The 15,676-nt window shown below is 40.3% G+C and overlaps 1 protein-coding gene across 7 annotated transcripts in view; it reads right to left on the reverse strand.

Annotated features, from left to right (window-relative positions):
• Positions 1 to 751: 751 nt before the first annotated feature.
• PLCB1 (phospholipase C beta 1) overlaps positions 752 to 15,676 on the reverse strand; it is a 346,674-nt gene continuing 331,749 nt past the window's right edge. For 3 of the 7 annotated variants that reach the window (XM_085541097.1, XM_085541098.1, XM_085541096.1), the window contains one exon: positions 752 to 4,054. In XM_085541097.1, the coding sequence (XP_085397223.1) occupies positions 3,830 to 4,054 (225 nt within the window). In that variant the 3' untranslated portion in view covers positions 752 to 3,829. Of the gene's footprint in view, positions 4,061 to 15,676 lie in introns of all 7 variants that reach the window. The other 4 variants (XM_015857085.3, XM_015857087.3, XM_085541095.1 and 1 more) reach the window with 2 other exon arrangements.

The raw sequence follows: 15,676 nt of genomic DNA on the forward strand, positions 1-15,676 counted from the left end.
TTACTCTCTCTGTCAAATTCCTGGTCTCAACATTTATCTCTATTCCTCTCTTCCTTTCTGCTTTCACACAGTGCCATGTCCATTCCTCTCTTCAAACCCCATTTCCCCAGACCTTTTCTAGTAAGCAATTTGACTCTCACTGCCTTGGGGACTATTTATTTTAATAGGTATATCCCTTAGTACACTGGATTAATATACCTGCTTATCTCTTCTCCCAGAGATAATCTTTTACATTGTAAATTAAATGGGGAAAGTCAAAAGCCAAAGGAACAGTTTCATTCTCCGGTGCTCTCAGTGGAAGACCTCCGCACAGGTACAATTCACAGCACATATATAATTGCATAGATGATTAGCAGAATAGCTGGGGAAGTGAAAAGAAGTAAGGCAGCTCTAATATGTCGAGGTATTTTACAGGTATGATTGAAAACCATGCAACTGTTCTTCCATAACAGCTTGTCGTGTAAACCATTAGATATTCTTATGGGTTCATGAGCTGCCATGCGCTCTTCTTGTTTTGATTTTTCAGAACAGCAGCAAAGGCACGTTTTCCCTGGGAGGGGCAGAGGAGACCCTCACATGCAGATTCTTGTTCTTATTTTTGTGAAAAGAAGAGCCCGTGGGGGGAATTCATTGGCGCCTTGTGCCACTGCCCTTCTTGGGAGCAAAGGGCTCGGTGTGAGGTCTTCGAGGTCAGGAAGGTTTCCGGAACCAGCTGCCACTTGAGAGTCAATGAACAGAGAAAACAACCACCTCGTGTTAAGAAATTTTTATTTGTCCTTTGGATCTGTACTGTAAGCACATAAAATTACAAGTGGAAGAAACATCATGCCACAAAATTGCATAGAATTTTTACAAAAATGTGAATTATGCCTCTGAAACAATCATAGATTGAAGAACCAAAAAAGTATGTACATGTTAACTGAAATATTTCATCCTACTTTGAAAGCAAATCATCAAGGACTAATCAATTACAGACACTACTAATACAATGTACAAGAGCAACACTGATTTCAAAGAAAGGCAAGCAACGATGTCCCTTTAGTTATCTTTCAGTGACTGTTTAGCTAATACATGAGCATTAATTAACGTAATTATGAACATGTTAAGTCTAAAACGTCTGGTTGTCATTAGAATTCTCAAAATTCTGTTTATACTGCCAAAACCAAGCTATTTTCAGTAGTGTAAAGTTATCTGAAGTGCACGACCTAGTTTAATACAGACAGCTCTAATCTATACAGCAGAAAATCCACAATACAGCATTTCCACACATTCAACACGGAACAAGGCAAATACATAAAAGGCACAAGACTTGCACATCATAAAGACCCTTTTTCATTATCTTACTCTAGTTCAAGTAATACCAATATTAAATGATGCCTGTTTCACTGAAATTGTTTGAACAACGCGAGATGTACAGTGTTACGCACTACCTTACACCTGCAGAAAGTGGCACTGTACAGATATAAAAAAATGTGAGTACAGTAAATGGTCCAATACAAACGTACTGTAAAATGAATACAGCTGATAGTGTACTTAACCCAACCGGAATTAGTTTTGTCATGTTTTGAAATATAAATAACAGATTAATTGGTATCTGCCCAAGTTTCTTCAAAGACTGTGGTGAGGTCCTGGCTCCGTTGAAGTCCATGGGGGTGTACCACTGAAATTCAAAGGAGCGAAGACTTTACCTAAACGCCTGCACTGTACAGCAAGTTATGTAACGCGACAGTCTTCGGTTCTATTGCCAAAACCGCTATCAGTTTATACTTCTAATAATTTAAACAATATGTCATTTTCACTTTACAAAACGCAGCATTACATCTTGACTCTTCATTTTCCGTAGATGATTAACATTGATTTCAAAGTGCAAAATAAAGATTTACAGAGGATTCCGCTTTCCTAGTATTAAGATGGAAGCCAGATTTTTTGAGTTTCATGCTCACTGCTTTCATCACTGTAAATCAAGGCAGTCTTACTCCAAAATACAACCTCCACGCTGTGCAATTTTTTCCTCTCTAAGTTTAAAAAAGAAACATCAAAATACTGTTTGTCTTCTGTGATTCAAACTTAAATATACACACAATTCCTTAACTGAAATCTTAACCTCGATTTGGATTTTATTGCTTAAATTCAAATGAAATACGTGACTTTAAAGTACTAAAATCCTGAGGGAAAGGAAGAAAAGCAACTTTGTTGTTATGGTGTATTAAAATGCCTCCCTATGCAACTGACTTCCTTCTCCACTGCTGAGAACGAAGTAAGGCCCCGATCTTGCAAGCATGTGTATGAACGTTATTAACCCAAACAAGTTCCACTGAGCCCAGCGGCACGCTGGGATGTGAGTTGTAGATGTGGTTGTGAGTTGGCAAGATCAAGCCTCTCTATGCAAATCTGTGTTTTTTGCTATCACACCCAAGGGAAGAGCCTTCAGCGTCACGCAATGGCTCAGATACAAACAAGAATCCATCTGTAATGTTGTATAATTCCTATATGTGTTAATATGGGATGCCAGAGGACAGCGTTTCTTTACCTTCTCGTGTATCCTGACTTCCATCAAGTCTCTTTGTCGTTTGATATAAATTTCTGAAAATGTGCTGTTACTTCTCTCATGCATATCATACAGTACATAATCTTTGATTGTTCTTATTTTAGTAACTTAAATGGATTAATATATATACTTTTAAATATCAATGGCCAGGTTTTTATATCTTGCCTTTTAAATTCCAGACCTCAGTACAACTGAACCTCGGTCTTAAAAATAATGGAAGATTCCATTCAATTTCAAATACTGTAGTCCTAAACATTTTATAATCCTATCAAATTCGATAAGCTTAAAATATGATACTTAAAATCAATACTTTTAAGTCTGCAAAATATATATCAAATTTATATTCTAAAACTACTTTGATTTACAACACTAACACCACAAAAAGAACTTTATGATTTAATGACTATTTTATATCAGCACAACCCAGATGTCAGCTTTCATAAAGATTCTCTATACACGTATCCCTGAAACTTTTCATTTCACTAAGAAACCACATCGACTTCAAATATAAACATGCCATGTGTGCATATAGACAGACGTGTGTGCACATATATATATATACCAACATATATGCACTCACACAGTATTACAAACACGGACGTACACAAACACCAACAATCTCCAGGCAAATTTCTTCTCTTTCTCTCTCTTCTCCACAGTTCCAAGAGTTTTCAGCAGCAATTATATTTCTGTCCCCGTGATAAACATAATATTAAGACAGCAAGCCACCAGTGCTTGCAAAGCTAAAAAGGATTAAATGTTTCAGTGCAAATGTAAAGTGATGGTACAGTTGTCAAGGTGCAGTTATAAGGTAGGAAACAAATATAAGTAAGTACTGTTTTATAATATTCTCTAGGACCTCTATTAGTTTGGAGCACTTTGCACTGGCACTTCAAAAGGAAGTCTGCACACGTTTGTCTCTTTTCAATATACCGGTCTTCGTTAAACATTCTTAACAATGAACGCGGCCAGAAAATTACCCATTGAAAACTGGCCAAAAAAAAAAAAAAAAAAAACACAACAAAAAAGAGAGAGAGAGGATGGTGAACATATTAATTTTCCCATTACAACTGCACTACGCTTTAGCATAATAATAAGCTGAAGAATGGGAATGAAGACCTTTGCACAATTCTTTTATAAAACGTTCATTTTGGGAAATGTGCACTTGAATACAGATTCCTCCTGCCTTCCGAAGTGCTTCAGTTGCAGCTCACATTAGGAAAGCAGAGCCGAGTAGTTGGGGAGCGCTGTGCCCTGGTGCACCAATTGGTACTCGGGCAGTTAAAAAGTAGTATCAAATACTTTTTCCGAATTATCTTCTTCCAATTCCTCTTCACTTTGCAGAGGTTTATGATTTGATTTCCCACTGTCAGATGCCAGAGAAGAGGGGGCAGAACTGTGGTCTCCATCTTCACTGATTTTCCCTTTCATGGCTTCCTGTACAAACTCCAGAATTTCCAAAGGCAGTCTTTTGAATTTGTCTTGATATTCCTGATCAAGTTCCACCTGCAACTACAACAAAACAAACAAGTTGTCTTCATTTATATCTAACACGGCTGACGTTAGACACAGTGTGGGGAAAGTACAACATGAGGGGTGAGGAGGGAAGTTAATAACTCGCTTTTGCCTGATTCACAAACATACTTCTTTCTTTTTCATATTAGCAGCCCACATACGATATGCCCATTAATTACCATGCAGTCATTGCAAAACTGAAGGAAAATGCGGTCCCTTGTGCATAAGGCTGGCTTTGGGTACCATGTTGGGCTACTCAGATCCTTAAGATACTCATAGTTTATCTGTATTCGTGTCCACAGTCCTACTGGCCTTCACAGGATTCCTTACTCAAGAGCAGTAAGGATGGTGGATATGCCTTTGATAGATTAAGGCCTTAATTAAGCATCAGGTAGCAAATCACACATAAATCACGCCACAGATATTGCTCAGAGAACAATATAAGAACTTGTGCCAAATTTCTTGGCATGAGTTTGAAAATGGCTGGAGAAAACACAAGGAAAAGCTCAGCTGTCAAAAAGAGTCGGGAGGGGGGGGTGGGAATCGTTAAATTATGTTTTTTAGGGTTAGATCATGGAAAGTTACATTATCTGATTAACGCAGTATGTGTTTTGGACATAACTGGGGAAAAAGTGTCATATCATCAACAGGATGCAACAGGCATGCAGAAAGAAATCTGGCTATCAGTCTTCAGGAAGCTGTGGGCCTTTTCCCAGTATTTACTCAAATAGCCTTTGTTTTTAGGGCCCATATAAGGATCTGTGCAATCCATTCTTTAGAAAACATTAGTATGTATGGACATTTCAACTGAAGACAAAGCCAATTTTTTCATCATGACCAATCTGAGCAGGGCAGGAAGCAAACGGGGTGAGTTCCAAAGCCAAATTCTGTGAGCACTCTATCCATCTGTCTGTCCATCCACCCATTTGTCTGTCATCCATCCATCCATCCATCCATCCATCCATCCATCCATCCATCCATCCATCCACCCACCTACCTTCTCAAAAAGAGGGAGTCAGATTCTGCTAACTGTAGCTGCAGCAGTTTTGCAATGATTTGTTAGTCAATTGTATTCTGAGCTGTATTTTTTCAGGAAGATATGAAGACACTATGAGTTCTGATCCTTCAGTTCTATGCTTAAATCTAGGCAATCTAGTTTCAAGTTTCTTTCACCCGACTGTGACAGCTCTCATCAGCTTAGACACATTTTCACTCAAACTTCGGGACCTACTCTACTCTTATCATCCTTGTCCTGTCCACAGCACGTGATGCCACTACACCTCCCTCTGAGCCATTCCATTCCCACTCCCTGTGCTTCTGTCCTGGTTTTCATCCTGCATTTCTGACTTTTTTTTTTCCTATAAGGCCTCTTCTTTCTCCTGTTGTGCAAATCAACGTCCTCAGCTCACCTGGTCTAGTTCTACATTAGACACATTTTGCAACTTTTCTTCCTGAAGATTTAAGACATAACCTTTTCCTGTCAGTTCTTCTAAGGCTCATTCCCTGCCCAGTTTCTCGCTATCTTCCTGCCTCCATTTCCACGCATGAATGATTGCATTAAATACACCATGTTGCTAAAACACACATTTGTATGAACTGATATACAGTCAGTACCATAGCGCCCTTCTTTCATGTGATATTTGTCTTCCATTGAATTCTCACTTGTTTTCTGACTGTATGCCTAGACATTCTGAGGGGATACTCCTTTTGTCTCCAACGTGATAATATATTATCTGAGAGACAAAAAAGATTGTATAGCATTGTTGGCCAGAAAAAAACCACAGATGCTGTTCATCCCTCACTGCCCAGCTCACTGCCTGGGCCCTGCAGCCCAAGGACTGCTGGAATCCACAGGAACATCTGGGAGCTACACTGCCAAAACTAAACACAAATGCAGCCACACTCAGTATGGGCCCTTTGGATGTCATGAAGCCTTTCTGCTGACTGGCTCTTGCTGCAGAGCACCAGTAAGATATTCCTGCTGCCCAGTGGGCTTCTCAACCACCAAGAGGTTACATCTGTGCTGACCTCTACACATTGTGACTGCAGCGTGGCACTCATGTGGGACACAATGCACACCCAGCCAGCAATGCACATAGCACAGATTATGTTCTAGGGCAAAGGCCTGCCATCGTGGTGGAATCACGCCTTGGGTTGCAAATTTGCAGCAATGTCCAAGAACTATCCCTAACAAAAATGTTACCCAGTTAAGTTCCTGCAGTGACAACAACAAAATTATTATTATTCTTTTAATCTGGGAGCTGTGGGAGAGCCTTTAGAGGACTGTAAGACAAAGCTTCATATGAGGACATGACATTCTTTCTACAGCAATATCTGAGTGAGAGATAGGGATGGGGATGAAGGCCTGCTCCATCTCCCCACCACCTCTCCCAGTGTATCGAAGTACTGAATTTGTAGAAGTTGGTGACCTCTGGTTTAGAAAGAAGTATGTAAAATGAAAGATCAGAGAAAATGACTTGGCTCCCAACTTCTTTCAGAATCTTGACTTGCTTAATTAGGTTCAAGAGCGATAGAAATACCTGAAATCCCTCAGAAACTGAAACTTTTCTGATCTTGGTGCAACCATAAGCATGCTAAGATAGCAGATCTGCCTAATATTCACTTTCTAAAGTGCATCCAGTGAATAATCCCCCCTAAGTTGAGTGTTCAATAGAAATGACATGAATCTGGAGCTACCTCTCTCTCTTCAGTGTCTCCAGAGACAGTCTATATAGATATCTAATCATGAAAAGGTTGAAGCTAGTTGAGAAGGTGCAGACAGTAGACAAGGAGGGTTGATTAAAACAGCATGTAATAATTAGTTTTCTTTTTTATTTCAAAGGCACTGTCCTTCCCCCTGCTCAGCTCCAGACAAGCAGCTCAGAGCCCTTTCCCTGACTCCCAAGCTATCACCCAGGACTTCAGCTGTAAAGAAGAGCACAATGGGTGAGGCTGGGCACAACACAGCCATCCCACTGCTAGACTCAACAGCTCACTGAAGTTCTTCTCAGTCAGTCTGGGACTTGCAAACCTATAGCAGTCTTGCAATGCTTTAGCTGTTTTTTGCCTCAAACCATCTGCACCTGACACTATGCTGTCAAACAGCTGTGGGTTAAAGTGAAAGAGACAAGTTGCTCACTCAAAATCAGCCAACTGAACAAACCCAGCTGTTTTCCTTTTGAAAGTCTCAGCGTCTTCCTATCAATTAACAATAACAATATTTTGTCGCCTCACAGGGACATAATGGTTCATTCACTAATGGAAGGTTGCCATTCCATTAGTAGCAGTAGTCACGTACATCTTCTCTTTGTCTTGCTGACTCCAAGGCAAAGTGCCATGCCAGGTATCACAAGGAAACATGAATGTGTGCAGTGGACTGATGCTGTCTAGAAATACACCAATTTTGCCGCTGGCCATGTTTAAAATGTCACTGTTCACTGTTATTCCCTCTAATTTCATCCTGGTGTGTGTGTGTGTGTGTGTGTGTGTGTGTGTATAATACCTCTCTGCACAACCAGCAGCACACCGGACTCTGCTCCAGTGTGGTCTTACTGTCCACTTGGGTTGCTTCCCATCACAAGTCCACCACTTCTCTACTCTTTAGCTACTCAATAAGGTGATATCCATTTGCTTTTAAAATTCTGGGACATGACAAGGAGGGGAAAATGAGACTGATGATTAGATGGGGAGATCATTATCTGGGCCACTATTCCCATTAACACAATAACCTTCTTCCTTGTTATCCCACTACCTGCCCTCTGACTGATCCTCTGGCCTCTGTTTAAACCCCAACACTGACTAATGTCACCTCCGTGTAATTTTAGTATCCCACAGGAGATTGGAAGCATTATTTCTCGTTCAGATAAATCACACTCCCATGTATTTCACTTACAATCAATTACCCTAATACTTCAAAATTTGGAGCCATCATGACATGTTTGCAGTGAGGTCCTTGAGGACCCAAGATGAGTACGTTAGTCATTTTTGACGGCTGTGGCTATAGGCATTAACTCTCAAGTGTACATTTCTATCTACCTGTCCTTTATTTCTTACTCAACTGGGCTAGCAGAAAAAAAAGACCAGCTGTTCTAAAACATGGGCTATAAGAAAGAAGGTGACAGACTGTTTGGAAGAGTCTACTGTGATAGGGCAAAGGGAAATGGTTTCAAACTAGAAGAGGGGAGATTTAGATCGGATACAAGAAAGAAGTTTTTTATGATAAGAGAAGTGAGCACTGGAACAAGTTGCTCAGAGATGCCCCATCCCTGGAGACACTCAAGGTCAGGCTGGACAGGGCTCTGAGCAACCTGACTGAGCAGTAGGTGTCCCTGTTCACTGCAGAGGGTTGGTCTAGGTGAACTTTAAGTGTCCCTTCCAACTCAACCAATTCTATGGTTATATGCTTACCCTAGTTCCACCCAATGGCCAAGTATTGGTTTTATTACCCCCAAATTACAGATGAAAGCAGAGAGATTAAGCTTAGGAATGGATCAAAGCTCATGAGGTACATCATTCTCAACTGCATTTGGTTAGAAAGGGGCTCTCCTCCACTGTTAATATGGCCATCTATCAAACTCTACTTACACACAACAGGCCTGAAACAGGCTGTGAACCACCAGGACAACAAGCTGTTTTTCATGTAACTTGTACAGTTTGCAGTTCTACAAATGATTGCTCAAAGCAGCTATTTAAGGCTTTATGACTGTCCCGCCTCTCTTATCTGTACCACACAAGGGCTTCCTCAGGCTACTTGTGCCTGAGGCTCCCCTTTGACTTTAGCCAGGCATTGGGCAGCACAGGTAAGTAACAGGCTCATGCACCTTTGTGCCCTAGACTAATAGCATCTGTAGCCTTTGAACCTCTACTACAGCAACGCAGAAGCTTGCCAAGAGGTTGGAAAATGTGTGAGGCTTTACATGACTAAGCCTGTGCTTCAGTGAGCAGAGTTCCTGGAGGCCAGCCAGCTGCCCAGCTGATCGGCTCACATTCCCTTTCATTTCAAAGGGCTCTTCAGCATCCCTGGCTACAATCGCTTTCCAGAAAGGGTCATCATTCAGAGAAAGGCCTCGGAAACACTTTCTTGGAAGGTGGAGGTGAAAGTGAATATGGCTGTTCAGCTTAAAGTAAGGAAAATGCGCTCAGGAAAGGAAAACAACAGTATTATTAAAATCATTAATATCACCTCGACCCAGCTATTATGACTAACCCTACCAAAATAACAGCATTAAAATAATGACCTTTGATCAATAAAGGATTACAGAAGCAGAAACTCTGGTTTCAGACAACCCTCAACAGTCTTCTCCAGACTTTCAAATACTCACAATGTGATCTAATGAACATTTTCTACCAATTTCTACTACTAAAAAGAAAGAAGTGATGACATGAAAAATAGAATGCGCTGCCAACACAAGTTTGTAGGAGTGCTGAAGTTCACACTGAGTGTTTTGCCTAAAGAAAACAGCTTAGAAAATCAGAAACTAAAATAAATACATTAAACCCCTTAATCTGTAGTTATTCCACATTTAGAGTATTTCATATTATCTTGCCATTAACTTTAAGCTTAGAATACTGAATTCTTCCTTTTTTGCTAACTGAAATACATCTTATCCCTCTGCTCTGCTGCTGAAAATCATTTTGCTTTATTTTGATTTCAGAATTGTTTTAAAGGTATCGGTGGGAAAGCAAACATGCTGGGGTGTTTCAGTATAAGAATCTAGCAGTGAGCTATGAAAAAGTTTCAGATGTGGAGGAAAGCTCTGTAGTAGCCCAACTCACAGGAAGCAGATACGTGCACAAACACAACTATTTTCAGTTTCGGGCAACTGGATTTAGAATTGCAAGTATCAGGAGCAAAGACCTTAATGTGCGCAATAAATATAGCCAGTGCATTAGAGTGTGACCCTAACTATCTCCACTTAGTATGCCTGTGGTCACAGACACCAAATGAGTTCCCAATCCAGTTGTAATTGGAGCAACTGTACAAAAGTCATGCTTAGCAAATTTGGGAATGCACCTCTGGGCTGGTGCAGTTGTTAAGGTCTTGTAAAAGTGCTACATTTCCCCCCAAGCCTATGTCAATTGCTCAAGACAACAGACAGGTACACAACTGGCTGATACTCAACACAGCTGCCATCTGACCTCCTCCCCTCCACCTTGGCTGCCCCAGGAAAACTGGAGGGAACAGCATGTCCAACCCCCCTCCCCTCCTGCCAAACATCCTTTAATGCTGTATTTGTTTTAATGAAGCTCTTCCAACTAAAAATACTTAGTAGAACCAAAATAAACTTCTCTTGCTCTCTGGTTTTCCATAGTCTTTGCAATTTTTCCGTATGTCAGTTTTTAAAGTTCTGTGTTTCTTTTACCCCTTCTCTTTAATCTGCCTTATTTTGCATAATTCATAAACATTTTGTTTCCTTGATCGTACTCCTTCTTGCTGTGAGTAATGCAGTGAATTATGAATGAAAAACAATCAGAACGTCCTGGCTCAATTCTCCAGGCAAAATGCACTCCAGGTAATACTAAGCAGTTTGATATTTCCAACAGTTTCCGACATCTCCAAAGGAAGCCCCTTCGTTCTCAAGCTTTTGGAATTATTATCCCTTAAGGTAGAAGACATGAAAAATGTCAAAATAATGACTATTTTGGTACATGATTATGATATTTGTTTGCCAGTTGCGCTTTGGTACTACTTTGTATTCATTACTGCGGCACTACCAACACAAAGCATTATATTTAATTCCACATAAATACTCCTTGTTCTTTTGTTTTATTGATGATATAAGCTCAACTGCATTAATTTCTTCCACTCAATTTCAGCAGAATGCATTCTGACAAGATGTAATAACCAGTCACTGCACAATTCAGAACAAAAGGGTGACTGCAACCTCTACAGGACATTTCTGCTTAGCGAAGCTCCAGTTTTCCTCTTCACATATCACTGGGACTGTTTATTTTGATAACTTCAGAGACAGCAATGTCTTCACTGGTCAGTGAAACCATATTGCAACAGAAACGCTGTCCTGAGATTGCAGCCCCTTTCTCACTCCTCCCCCGCTTCTCTAAATCTCTGCTAAAGCTCCAAATGCTGTTTTGATTCCTGCAAATGTTTGACCCCTATGCCTAAAGATAATTTTGAATAGAGGATTTGGGGCTTTTAAGACTGCATCAGACAACAAATATGCATAATGTCAGTGACCTCAATTTAGCTTCCAAAATAGCACATACAGGACTCCCGGATTAAGGGTACAGAGAACAAGCAAGCTGCTGTTCTGCTGCTTTTCATTTTCAGAGCTTACTTAATTAGAAAGCCATTCTGCAGGGATACAGCATTAAAACACATATGAGTAGCAAGAATTGTTAAAAGCAGATGGAAGCTCAGTAACAGGGAGAGTAAAACTGAGGAACAGAGCTCAGGAATCAAGTGATTTATAGGCAGCAATTTTTGTTTAATTGGAAACAGGAGGAGTTTCTTATTAAGGGCCATGTTATTTCTTCCACTAAGCAGATTTCTGCTGGGAAGGCGAAGGAGTAAGCACTGCTCAGCTGTCCTGGAGCCACCCACAGACTTGGTCTCTCCATGGCACTTAGCATGCCGGAGGGCCTGAAGGAGATGGTGATTCCAGGTGAGGCTGATAGGCTTGAGGAGCCCTGGGACAATTTCTAAAAGCAATTTCTCTGCCTCTGACACCTAAAAGAATGGCCCAAAGAAAGTAATTGGGAAATGCAGTTTGTTGGGAAGCTGTAAACAACTAAATCCAGGATTGGGGAAGCAGAGTTAACATCACTACGCGTGCAGAGCTCATTATAGGGCACTGAAGATTTGAAGTATTTTCTTTCTCTACCAGGCACTATAAACAAGTGCATAAAGGAACACGCCACTGGATTAACGTTTGGGCTTAATTCAAAGACAATATAGCAACATGTGAAACAAAGCTGTACCGGTAGCTGAGGTCTTATCTCAGTTGATGCTGATGTACTGTATCATTAAAGAAAACCTAAGGGCAATCAGTGACAGAGACGGCACAGGAAACATGTTGCACTGGTAAATTATAGCCTGTGTCATCTTTACACTGAGTGGAAATCTTCTATTAATGATTCCTGTCCTCAAGCAAGGACATCTCTGTTTCAGTGCACACCCATCACTGCCTTTACAAATAATGGTTACCTTTCAGACCACAACAGACATGAGTGACACCAACTCCAGGACTTCCTGTTAACTCCACCACAAACTTTCTCGGATAAAGTTCTAGTCCCTCACACAAGCTCCAACTCACCAAGCTGGTCCTCCCACCCTGTTAAGATCTCAGTGCTACTCGTGAGCTTGTGGGTCAGTAGTTTTATTTTTGACTGATCCATTACTGCCACCCCTGGCTTCCCATGTCAAAAGGTTACATGAACCAGATACTCCAGAAATTATTATCCCACGACAGGAACGAAAAAAATCAGCATAGCACCAGAAGCTAACAACCTAAGCACTGTAGAAACTGTGTACTGTTTTATTTTCCCTTATTCATGTATTCTCTGTTAGACATCCTCTAACTGCTGTCTTCCAAGTTTCAGCCCTGTGTCTCTTCCTATCAAAGCACAGGTGATTTGCTATGCTTTCCCCAACGTACAAGTCCCCATATAAAAGTCCTTTAACATCTGCTGTCTCAAGGAATTAGATTGTAACCTTAGGGCCTTCATCAATCTGTGTCTCCACCTTTATTAACTGCAACTTCAATTAAACCAATGGGACTGGGAAGAAACTTGGGACCAGGGCTTCTAGATTTGAACACTCTCATAATGAAACTTTTATCTTCTTTCTGAATAATAAAACAACATCTATTCTAAGAGCTAATTAAAGAAGAAATGTTAGAGTGATGAGATGTTTATCAGTGGTGCCCAGATCACATGTGTACTACACGTGCAGATGTGTGTACTGTAATGTGTGTGTAATTGGTTTCTTTTGTGGATAAAATGCTTGCTTAAGCTATCAGGTGTTCTTTTGATGACTGTATAAATATGAGACCTATGAATATCACGCTGTATTGAATAAAGGTAATTTGAGGTGGTACTAACAGTAATAATCCCTTCTTCACAAATATGTATAATATATTAGGGCTAGATTCTGCTCTTTTTCATTATCACAAGAGGAAGTTAGCTTCACTGTGAGCAGAAGTGGATCTGCTCTGATTCAATGCAATAAATCCAGAGAAATTCCAGTGAAGTCTCATCTATCAACAGATACTGCCCTTCGCTTATTGGGGTGGATCCAGGATAAATAACTCCAGTGACATAGCTCAAATGGAGCTTCTTCACTGGTCCTTTTATAAAAAGTGCTACTCATATTTTGGATACTGACTTAAAATAAACAAATATGTGCATCCATTACCTTCTACTGATCCTGATATTTTCATTTCCATGATGACTCCAGGGCACAAGCAGGCAGTAGACTGCCCAACAGCATGTCCTTGGTAGTACTGCAGTATTGCAACTCTTAGCTCAAGAGGCCATAACAGTCCCTCAGATACTCCTTTTAAATGACATCTGGAGGTTATAACAGCAACAATATAGTCCAGAAATACTTCAAATCCCGGGTGGACCAGAGGACATGAGGCTCTCAGAGCTGTGCTGCACCAGAGCAGCTGAGCTGAGTGTCTCCAGAGGGCCCTGGAATCCACAGGGCCTCTTACATAATGTGTTTTGCCTAAAAGTGGTGCTGTCCCACAGAGTGTGAGGTTGTGGCTATTTTTGAAAGAGGAGAGAGAAAAGAAAGGTGCTTGAGGGCTCCTGTGCAAGGGCTCTGGAGCTGATAAGTACGGATCTGAAAAAACCCTGGTGAAATCCACTCCATAGTTTCTGGATTCTAGATTAAACTGAACTCTGAATACAGTTTTAGATACAGTTTAAGAAAGTATTTTTCAGTCTCTCACATCCACTTCGCTGATTGATAATTACAGCACTGTCTGTGTCTGACTGTTGGCAAAACATCCACAGCAGTTCCACCAGTACTGCAGAAAATTCCCTCTGAGCAGAGTGATTTCTTCTCAAATACAAGAATGAAATGAAAAGGAAACAAATAACTTATTTCTCTTCCTCTCTCTAATGGCCTTGTGCTACTCAATGGAAAAAGAAGAGTTATCCTATGATTAAGTCTGGAACCTCCTTTTACTGAGATAGCCTGCTCTGCCCTACTACTCTGTCCAAATTCTCAAGCCTGTTTTGTGTTCTGAACTCATACTAAGGTGTGTTTCTTAAGGTACATGCTTGGTATAATTATGAAGTTATTGATTACTGACAGGGAATTGCATGGGTTTTTAGAAGCCATCATTAGCTTAATCAATAATCTCACTGATATAGACTTATACTGCACTTCGAAGTTTATCTTGCACTGACTATGGCTGATCACATTAGAAAGTCTCTGCAGGATGGAACATCATTGAAAAGTCTGCTTAGAAAATTACTAAGCAGTCAGTCCTTCTGTTAATAACTCATTAAAATGAATGTTTTTAGACTAGAAAGCAAGCACTATCTCAATAAAGATCAAAGCCTCAGAAGTTTCTTTGAAAATCTTTTCAAGTAGTCACAGCTCCGTAATCCTCTGTAACAACAAAAGCTATTCCAAAATGTTTCCTAACTCACTCACTCACAACACGAACCTGGCTTCCTCTTTACAATCAGAGATGTACATCTCCCAAAACAATGAGCCAATTTAGCAACTGACTCATTATTTTCTAACGTACCCTAATGAAAAAACCCCAAACTATTTAGAATCTAATACTGAGGTATCAGACACACACAAATATACGCAGCCAAATGTCCATGTGATAACTTAGGGCAAATGCTGGGAGATATTCCTACCACTTATCACAGTGTCTCAATTCCACCAGTGTCCTCCCACCTGCTTTGGAATTAGGCAGCAGGACAACTGTCAAACTGTCAAGTAAGTCTTGGTATCATTTCTGATCATTAGCTCGACCTCTGATCACTGTCTTTCATCTTCAAATTAGGCTGCATCAAGGCAAGAAAGAACTGTAGCATTACAAGCTAAGATTTTCTTTTGAGGGAGTAATGTATGTTTCAGCAAAGCAGCCTGTTCTTCTGCTCTAACAACCACAAACCTCCAAGCATAGAATTCGAGGTTTAGAAATGCACCCTGCTACCCAGAGCCTGAGACAGGTGTTGATCAAGCAAATAAGAAGTCTCAATATTTCTAATTTGATGAAAACGTCTTCATGACGTTTCTTAAGTGCTCAAACACAAACAGCTTGACCTAGAGAGAGAGCTCAGATGTTCATGTCTTAGATAAAGACCACTTTGGAAAAGCAATAAAACCAAAGTACAGAAGCATATTTTAACCCCACTGCTGAGTTCTATGTTGACTTTTGCTCTGCTTCACAGAAGGGGTTAGGTGACTTTTTATTTTTATTCACTTTCTTCACAGGTTGTCAAAACAATCAGTTTGGGCCAGATGATCTATAGTTTACTGAGCTTTTTTGAACTGCAGTCCATGTGTTTAATCATTTCAGAATGAATTACTGTCAGGTTTTTTGTTAGTAAACTTTAGCTTAAGTATGTGCCTAGCAGGAGGTTAACACCAAAGCAAAAGCTACTGTCTTTCACTTTTCATCT

The sequence above is a fragment of the Coturnix japonica genome, chromosome 3, assembly GCF_054131305.1.
Source record: "Coturnix japonica strain WE chromosome 3, WE-NBRP24, whole genome shotgun sequence".
Classification (NCBI taxonomy): Eukaryota; Metazoa; Chordata; class Aves; order Galliformes; family Phasianidae; genus Coturnix; species Coturnix japonica.